This window comes from Drosophila rhopaloa, unplaced genomic scaffold, assembly GCF_018152115.1.
Source record: "Drosophila rhopaloa isolate 14029-0021.01 unplaced genomic scaffold, ASM1815211v1 contig_3, whole genome shotgun sequence".
Lineage (NCBI taxonomy): Eukaryota > Metazoa > Arthropoda > Insecta > Diptera > Drosophilidae > Drosophila > Drosophila rhopaloa.
Window position 1 is genome coordinate 11813169 of NW_025335123.1, and position 10182 is coordinate 11823350.

A 10182-nucleotide genomic window follows, 5' to 3' on the forward strand; every position below is an offset into this window, starting at 1 on the left:
AAAATTCTAATTTAAAGAAGTAAAAAATAATATTAAGTTTTTTATTAGAAAAATTGTAGTAGAGTTGAGCTCTTTTTTGGTGGACAGTGACCACAGGGAACAGCATCTCTACTGCGGAAAATGGAGACCGGAGACTGGAGCCCGGAGAGTGGAGAGCTGAGAGCATCTTCGCCAGCACCAGCCCCAAAAACAACAAGAGTAGCTGCGCCAACGTCGACGTCGACAGAGGAAAGCGAGGCACTGCCAGCAGCTACGTCGATCTGGCAGTTGCTTCTCAGCATTCTTGGCCTCTGGTTCGACTTTCAGTTCAGACCCGAACATATCAGAAAATAAAGACCGAATAAAGACCGCAGAACAGGGGAACGGAAGACAGAATACAGAACACAGAAGACAGAAAAAAACTGAAAATAACAAAAATCCATTTCTATATACCCCGAGATCGAGATCGAGATGTGTATATGAAACGCAGTTCCTGCTCGTAGACCGGTCGTCCGTCCGTAGCATCTCGTTGTGTTTCACCGTTCCAAAGTTCAGTGAAGTGGACAAAAACAAAAGAATCGAGGGCGGAGTATCCTGCGTGGGGAAGAAGATATCGAACCACGATTTGTTGTAATGGTGCACAGGCGCTGGATTTTCTGTGAGAGCGGCGAGGATCCAAACTTCAGAAAGGAGCACTACGAGTACACCCAAAGCCAGCACCGATAAATACAAGTCGTCTTTACCCCAAAGAAGTCCATTCAACTTTCTGCAATTACTTGTGCCATCGATCTCATTTGCAACCGCAAAATAATCAAAATATAACAAAACAAAAATAATCAAAATATAAACAAAAAAAAAACGTACGAAAAACAATTGAAGCGCGTGCTTAATATTCAATAGAAGAAAAACAAATTTGTGTGCTTTTTGTTTGTATTTTTTTATTGTTTGGTTTTTGGTGTTTCTCAAATGTGAAGAATTGCAAACCCAAAACGAAGAGAAAGAGTGCGTGAGACAGAAAACAGAGAGAAAAATCAGCAGCGGCCAAAAAACATTTTCGAGTGAGTACACAGAGAAAAAATATTAATTTAATACTCAGGACAATCTAACCGTCCTTAATAAAGTATAAAAATTTAGGGTTATGTATTGTAAACCTTGATTATTAAGAAACGTTTTATGTTATAAAAAGGTTTTGAATATCATTATCACAAATAATACGACATTTTTTTACTATTTTCATCCTGTAATTCGGGTTTACTTTAGCTTACAGTTTATTTTTATGAAAACACAAATTTTTTTTTTTTCAAGTCAATGTCACATTTTATTATTTGGTATTAAGCTTTATCCATTTTCACGAGTGTAAGAAATGCCGACAAACATGTTTATCCCAAGTTACCCCCCAAATCCCCCCTATTTCTAAGGCTATAAATAAATTGCACAAAATGGGAAAAGCCTAAGGAGCGAAAGGGATGGGAAGAAAAACTGATGTGCATATTTGTATTTCTCTTCTCTTTTTCCTTTATGTGGGCCATGTAATTTGGCAAAAGTTTGAACTATCGTCTCGCTTGGAAAACAGGTGTTTTCATTTTTTATCGCTTATCAGGAATGGAACAAGGCAATATTTCGAAATCCCCTCGAGAAACAAAGTAAACAAAAAATGCTTCCACAATTCCCAGTGTTTTTGTTTCATAAAAACGAAAAGAACCGTCAAGAGCAAAAACAGATAAATAAAATTTATTGATAGCAGGCAAAAAAATTTAATTTTTTTTCCTCATTAGTTTCTATATATAGTATCGTTGTATATACACACTTCTTGCGCAGTCCAGCATGAGAAAAAAATCATAAAAAAAAAGAAAAAGCATTAAAGATGAACTAGCAGAGCGAACAGAGGCACTTTTATTCCTATATACGAATGGCCACCAATTATTGTCAAGAACTTGACTACGTGACCAAACAGGAAATAGAGAAGTACAGAACTGAAGAAGTGGGGAATCTTTTTCGGGGAAGCTTTCACTTCACAGGGGGTCGCGAACCCCGATACGAAGCCCCCCCCGCCATTCAGTCAATCAAAAAGCATCGACAAACAAATTCTCCCCCTTGTGAAAATTAAGCGACACTCGGAGATCCGATCAATTAATACATTAATAATGCCTCCCCATGGCATCGTCATCTTTCCATTTGTTTCTGGTTCATGTAAAGCATTTAAAGATATAGATGCACACATGCCCACAGTGGCGGTTAATATAATAGTACTAGTAAAATAACAAATATATATCCAATCCCTTTAAGACATCTACTTTAAGACGTCTACTTTAAAGCATAATAATATCAGCATAAAGATATCAAGGTCTTTTAACCGAACTAGTGTATTGTAAAGCTTAAAATTATTTGAATTATTTTTTACTTTAAACACCAATTTAAATACCTTTCCAAATTAAATTATATAACATAATTCCAATGCGACTAAATATAAATTATTTAATCATAAACATTTGATCAATACTAAATAGGTATAAATTAAATATAACAAGACTGGATAGGCTTTTAATTGAAAACCGAAATACCAATAATCGTTATAAGAATATTAATTTCTATTTAATTGCCCGCTGCTGTGCTGCGTCTGATATATCCGATTCAGACTCCCTTGCAAAGTGGGCCAGACAATTCCCAAGAATTGGTGCCTCAGTTTTGTGGGCGTCAGTTTCGTCAAGTTTTTCTTCTTCTGCTTTAGTTTTTATGATTTTCTTGTCGCGGCAATTAAGGAAATTGTTGTGCTACGTTGTTGTGTTTGTTTGTGCCGTATAGATTGCCACACATCGGATAATGGTGAGGGAGGTCGGAAATTACGTCCAAGGAATTTTAATTAAATTGTGCATTGTTCTGGGCTACAAGGGAAACTTCGGTAATAAATGTAAAGTATTTTTCAAGAGTTGGAAATTCCACAGAAAATCTAATCTTTAAAGTTAGTTATTTTACATTTATGTAGAGGACATTTCACATTTTACCTAGAAAATACACTTTTAAAAAGTTAACTTAAGGATTTTAATAGTTGTATATATTTTTTTGGAATCCAAAAATAACCAATATATTACTAAATGCGGCAAAGGGCACCTTCAAAACTCAAAATTGTCTATTCACCCAAGAAGTAATAAGCAAATGCTTGTAATTGTTTATTTATGTGGAATTTTTGTTTGAAATAAGCTACGGAAATTCATTAAAATCCGAGGAACTCATATAAACATGGAACCCTTGGATCTAGCATTGGAATTGAATTCCGATAAAAATCTCCCCCTATAAAGTGCATTTTCTGTTTGCAACCAACAATAAATCATTTTCCCTGGCAACTAATGGGAAATCTGGGCGATAACCACTCGGTAAAAAATTCCCCACTGAGTACACAGTACTATTACTACATCTATATATTTTGTGGCGCTCTTAAGCTGCATTGCCTTATCGGGAGTTGATAAGCCCCAAAAGATTCCAGGCCAACAGCAAACCCGGCAAAACTGGATATATGTACATATAGACTGTAGGAGTATCTCGGGCACGGCTGAATCATATGGTATATATGACGCATGTGCTCCAGAAAACAAATAGGGAAATTCACTCATCTACTGAGAATCATATACTTTTACGGCCTTGTTATTGTTTTTGTGGCTTGGCTAATTCTTTGTAAATCTGGCCAACTGGAGATCCGAAATGAAAATAAAGAAATGCGAAGGTCTAAAGCAAAAAAAAAAGAACCGTAAACCCCTAAATGCAAATTTAGCGGGAAGCAGAAATGCAGCTCCCTCTAAAAAAATAAAAACTGAAGTCGAGTCATCAGAAATTCGATATGTCGCATATATAGTATATGCACATGTGTAGAACCGATAAATGTTCTGGTGATCTCTGCACTTGGCTGATTTGTACTCCAATTGGGTTTCTGGGCCACTGCTGACGCTCGACTCGCGATCAAAGTCTCTCTTTTCAAAGTCAAGCTCAGCCGGTACTGTAATTGCTGGGGTTTTATTTATACTCTATCTGTCTAGTTCTACCCACGACTGCCCCTTTTCTATTTGCCAGCTTTTCTTGCTAGCTTTCCTTTCGATTTTCCCAGTATTTGTGGGCGTCGCTGGCAGCTAATTTGTGTTTTTAGGCAATCGTATTTATTCCGCCAGTCAGCTGACAATGTGCACATGCAACTGGTCAAGAGATATATGTACATACATATGCACATTTCACAGATTTAACGTGCCTTTAAATGTGCCTTTCAGGCCTTTCCACGTCTGGTCAATGACTCGATACGATTTTCACCCTGATGCTGGTGCAATTTGTGAATGGAAATATGCGAAAAATATTTCAAATTCAGATCACGTCACGTATTACTACGCATATCATCCCTGGGCCGGAAATATGTAGATATTTAATACGGAAGTATACTGCAAAAGATTGACTTGTATCTTAAAGTTGCATCTGTTGGGAGATTCTACAAGTAGGTACTCCAAACAATCAATATTAACTGTAGATTTCTCAATTATTATTGTTATTTTTTTCAATAGTAACTAGGTATTTTATAATACAAATATTTTGCATATATTGTTTTAATAATAATACCTTAATAAAATATATTTCGTACCTGGAAGGTACTTATTAAACTTACAACTTTTTATAGGGCGCAAAACTTGTTTTAAAAATTAAATACAGATTAGACTTTAAATAAGTTTATTGAATGATTTCGAGGATGCAGACAGTTACGCTAAAAAAAATTCGAAAGAAAATAACGACGAAAAACATGGAAAAAGGTTAATGCGCCCCAATTTCTTACGCAAATCAGTGTCAGAGTCGTCCCAAATTAGGTCCTCACCCAGAAAACAAACTTTATAAATTAACAACAGCACTAAATCATTCAAATGAGGCCTCGGGGAAACGGTAGAGAAAACGAGGACAATCAATGACAAACTCTTTACAACCGGTTTTTATTTGAGTAAAGTCGGGGCGTTGTCTTATCAGTAAAGGACTGATAATGGATCTCCTCCGCACTTACGTATATGTATATATCATATTTGCATTTGTCATATGATGCATCTGTATCTGAATCTATATGGACTGCAATTAAGTATATCTATTGTAACCGACGAGGTCTCGACAATTCATTCACCAGACGCAGTACAAATTATAATTGCAAATTTCCATTGTCTGATCGGCGAGGCTTTCCCCTCTGAAAATTTGCCGCATTCCCTTGTGCAGAGATCTTAAGTATTTCAGCGTTAATCAAGACTTGTCGCCACGCTATCTGGTCGCTGGTATCTCTTTCAGAGTTCAGACAACTTTCAGATAAAGTTCAGAATATCAAAGGAGCAATGGCTTGCAACCGGTTTCTAGATAAAGCCGTATGACAAGAACCTTATTAACTTGCCTGCTATCATTATTTTCTTGGGCAATTACCACCTCTTCACTCCCTTTGTGTATATTTCGCCTCGAATTGACAAAAAGCTGATTTTTCTGCTTAGCTTTTCAGTCTTGAAATGCAATCAAATGTTCGTGTATTACTATCCCTTGATGTGTACAAGGTATGTGGGTATATTTATAAGTTAAAACGATTGATTTTAATTAAAGTTATTTATAAACTACATATAATAGCATTGAAGTAGGTATTTCCTTTTATGGAGTCTAGGTTGCAAAATTGATAAAGTAGTAAAAAAACTTGTACTAGCACAATTATCCAACATTTATGTGGTTAATTTTAATTCAATAACTTAATAAAAAATATTACTTGTATGTTTTTATACTTTACAATTTAACGAACAGTAAAAGTAAACTTATAGCAAGTTATGTTAATATACAGTTAACGATCAGTGAAAGTGAACTAATTGCCGGTATAGGGTTACATAAAGTTTTAGACTAGTTAATGGTAAAAGTGAGTTTGCCAATTGTAAATAAGATTAGTAACAGGGATAAAAAAAGTTTGACATTTTTAGAAAGTCAGTTTGTCAAGAGTGGGATTTATTTATTTACTGCTTGGGTTTTAGTTTTTCCAATTGCAAGGGTATGTCCAAAGTCCATCAATTGCAGATTAGAGGCTCTCAGCTGACAGCATACTCCGATTATGCTATATGCGGGACGCTTTTCCAGTCCGATTTCAACATTTGACCGGCCCAGATCGCCACGAATCGGTTTCAGCCTGACCAAGCTGGCTTTAATTCCCATTGTGCCTTGTGTTTTCTTTCTTTCTCTTTTTTTTTCATTTTATTTTATTTATTTCTGCCAAGTCAAGTCCAATGCTAAAGTGTTAATTGACAGACGCCTTGGTAACGAATGTGCAAATAATATGCTATTATTGAAACAAATAAATGTGTAAGAACGACAAATAATCACGTGCCGCCCTTATCGCTCAAGTCAACTGGATTTCCCCCTTGAAGTTGGCATATTGATAAGAGTGATCTTTAATGAATTATCGCACCTAGTTTAGCAAATCAAGTATACGCCCTGTGGGGAGGCAATCCCACTTCATCTTGATTATCGCCCTTATCAAAGTTCGGTGTGCAAAAAACACAACCATAAAGTTCTCCTCTCACAACAACATCACAAATAAAATGCACATAAATTACAAACTAAATAAAGAAAAAAAGGGAAACAAATAAATATAAATTAAATGTTAACAGCCGGTTTTTGTTAATTCAATGATTAAATACAAACAAGAAGCAAACGAATTAAATAATATTAATTTCCAGTCAAGAAAAATTCAGAATATTCATTAGTTGTTTGAGGGTAGATGAGGTTCTGTAATGTTTTAAACAAATTATACAACAATGTGTTAAAGTAATTAATAAAAGTTAAACAATTGTTAACCCTTTGGTTTTTATTGCCGTTAATTTATTTGCACATTTAATATATTTATAAAGAGTTAAAATTTGATACTTTTTGTTTTTAAATAGATGTTTTGTAAACTTTTTAATTGAAAACATTGTTTATTCATTTCTTAATCATTAATTTCCACCCTCAACAAAAAATGTCAGACGATGGCTGCAAAATCAAAGACTGCAACAAAAACTTAGCTCCTATGTCACACTCAAATCATTGAATAAATATGCTAGCAACAACAATATATAGACAATAATAAACTAACCAATTGATATCAATAAAAACAAAAAAGAGAAGGCGAGAATCGGAGAAAGAGCGATATATATCGAAATGCGGGCCGTATACGACTTGTTGCTGAGCAACGCCTTTGATCCCAGGTACGAGTAGTATTCGCCATATATAGATATATAGATATATAGACCACAATCCCAATCACAATCACAGGCGAACACATATAGGCATTGGAATATGATACATCTTGCCCGGTAATTGAATGCTAACCAATGTTAATTGGACTCCAAACGAGAAATGCTTAGCAAATATTTGGTTTTCACCGTCTGCGCCTCAGTGACGCAGTTGATTTTATTGGCAAGGGAGGGGCGTTTATCAAATGTTTATTTTATTATTAACCCAATGCGATCCACGGAAAATATTTGCCAAACAAATCGAAAACAGCAATTAAGCAAGAAAGTGTTCGTTCGAGTAAGATTTGCATATACTCATAGAGTTGTGGAAAACGTAAGAATCTATTACTTTTATGATACATTTATACAATCTAGTCAAAAACTTCAATGAAAATTGCAAAATTAAATTCAGTTTTATGCTTAATAATTTCCACTTCCTGACTACTAATCGTTTGGAAATGAAAGTGACAATTAGACTTATAAGGCATTTGGCAACATTGAAGTCTGGTAATCCAACTGGATGGATTCTTATAAAAATTATGAAATTGGCTCAGAGCTAATCGTATGCTGGATATAATAGCCCATTGTCTGGTTAGCTCAGCGATTACAGTTAGCGATCGGAACAGCTTCCACTGCAAAACTCTCATGCCTATTCATTGGGGATTAACAATTGAGAACCACCAATTATCCGCTATTCCCATCGAATAAACATGAACCGCCAGGCTCCACACGGAGAAAAAAAGACATAATAATATCAGATGTTCTCAGAATAGCCTTCATCAAATTAAGTTGAATTAACTTAAGTAAATTCCCTTAAAATTACAAAGTAAGTTGAGCCTATTCCTTAAACTGCTAAGCATTTAATGATGATTTTCTATATTATTAAATGTTATAAAAATAAATAAATATAAAAATCGAATTGATCGAATTTTAATGAAAAAAATAATTGAAGAAATTAGTTAAATGCGGGTTTTAGATAATGATTTCCTTAAATCGACGTAATTTAAATATAAATAAATATAAGTGCCTAGGTTCATCTCTTTTATCATTATTCTTAAAATGTTAGGCTTGTTATTTGTTTGGCCATTTTTTAAACGATTTTATTTTTTGGTATATAGTGGTGATTCGGAGCAATTCCTATGATTTTTTCCTGTGTAACCCTCAACTTTGCTCTTGTCTTGCAGAATGGTGCTACAGAACCACAACACAGTGGTGGCTCGCTCCACTTTGACGCCGAACAGCAGCAGCCAGAACTTTGGCTCCCATTCGCTGGGAGGATCGGCCAACGGATCGGGATCCGGGAGGAGTCCTCTGAACGCCGGGCCCAGCACCCAGCGCCCCATCGTGGACCTCCTGGTGGCCATGGTGGCCGTGCCCGTGCTGATCCTCTGCGCCCTCCAGCTGGAGAAGAACCTCAGGGACACTAGCGAGGAGTCCCGCTGGCTGGTCTTCGCCCTGGGCATCGGAATGCTGGTGATCAGCGTGATCATCTGCGGATATGTCACGCACCGCATGGGCGTCTGCATTTGGGCGGGACCCATCGACGAGGCGGGAAATCGGAGCACCAATGGAACCCTACCAAATGTGAGTACCAAGAAAGATATTCACAAATGTTTCCAAATCCCAAACTTTCAAATTATTTATTTTTGTGGCTTATCATTTAAGGCACTGAAAGTCATGCATACCTCATCAAAAATAAGTCATACATTTTTTTAAAGAAAATATTAAATTGGAATAAATGTAGCATTTAATTGAAGAATGGAAACTTTTTTGTTTATTATAATTAACTTTTTGAAACCTCTCCGTTTGGGCAACACCAACACTAATCCTCATTTGATTTCCAGATCAACTCCCAGAACGATGTGCTGCGTATTGTGGACTCACTGCCGCCGAGTTACGACAGTGTGGTCAAGTTCGAGCTGCCGCCGCCGGCCTACGACTGCCTGGTTATAGACATGGATCAGTGCAAGGATCTGGAGCCGCCGCAGACCTCCGCCAAGCCAGGAGCAGGGGGATCCAACTCGCCACCCGGGGCCACGCTGCACATCTAGGGAAATGGAGAAGGATTTGGAAGGAGGAGAGAGAATAAGAGATTTTTTCCCAATTGGCAGCGCAATGGATATCTGTACTTGACCCGATTGAAAACCACAGGCAAACAAATCTATACCTACGATTTCGATAAGTGGTATTCTAACATCTCTTGTGAAATGTTTTAGAATTCCCAAAAACTTACAGCTGAATACCGCCATTTATCTATCTATTTGTAAAGTTTGGCAAAACTTTGGTAGCTTGGCAAAGCATTATGGCATTGTATTTACTTTGATTTTAAGCAGCTAAGTATTTTAACTCGTAGAGCCCATCAATTTGCTCGCATTGTACATAGAGTTCTTTGAAACACAGCATCTAGTCCAAAGTTGTATATAGCCGAAAAAGAAATAACTAAACCACATGATGCGCCCATACAAACATTTAAAGATATATATTTTTACATATATATACTTACTGATTGCCAATGCAGGGCGGGAATCAAACTATAAAACTACAGGGTAGCTCTTAGTCTTAGTCTTAGCTTAACTCCTGTATATAATTATGTATATTACGATTACACATATTATTATAGCCATAACGATAGCGATGTCGATTGCCAACAAATGTCGGAAAACGTTCAGTGTTGCTTTCCAGAAATAAAGAATTCCTATTAAGTTTATTGAAATCTAAGAAAAATGTTTTGCATCTTTTAGGGGAACTAAAGAAAAACCCACCAGGAAAAAAATCCAAAGCATACTTTAAGGTTTATTCGGTTATTTAGAGGGGATACCATTAATAGTCTTAATTCTAGACATATAGGATAGTTTCCAGATTATTTCTGACAGTAACTAATAAATGCCAGAGAAAATTTCAAAATGCCATTAGTCACAATACTAGGCAGTGGAATATGCTGGATGTACAGTAGAATCTC

The 10182-nt window shown here is 36.2% G+C and overlaps 2 protein-coding genes across 3 annotated transcripts; both read left to right on the forward strand.

The window, feature by feature from the left end:
• The first annotated feature begins 255 nt into the window (after positions 1-255).
• On the forward strand, positions 256-741 carry LOC123038000. Its single transcript, XM_044461307.1, has one exon. The coding sequence runs from the start codon at positions 613-615 to the stop codon at positions 703-705; it is 93 nt and encodes a 30-aa protein (XP_044317242.1). The 5' UTR covers positions 256-612; the 3' UTR covers positions 706-741.
• A 122-nt stretch (positions 742-863) lies between these two features.
• Positions 864-9941, forward strand: LOC108048354. Of its 2 annotated transcripts, none has more exons than XM_017128935.2 (3): positions 864-1037; positions 8408-8807; positions 9068-9941. In XM_017128935.2, the coding sequence occupies exons 2-3, from the start codon at positions 8409-8411 to the stop codon at positions 9272-9274; spliced, it is 606 nt and encodes a 201-aa protein (XP_016984424.1). In that variant the 5' UTR covers positions 864-1037; position 8408; the 3' UTR covers positions 9275-9941. The 2 variants fall into 2 exon arrangements, with proteins under 2 accessions (XP_016984424.1, XP_016984423.1); XM_017128934.2 differs by lacking the exon at positions 864-1037 and adding an exon at positions 6934-7196.
• The last annotated feature ends 241 nt before the right edge of the window (positions 9942-10182 follow it).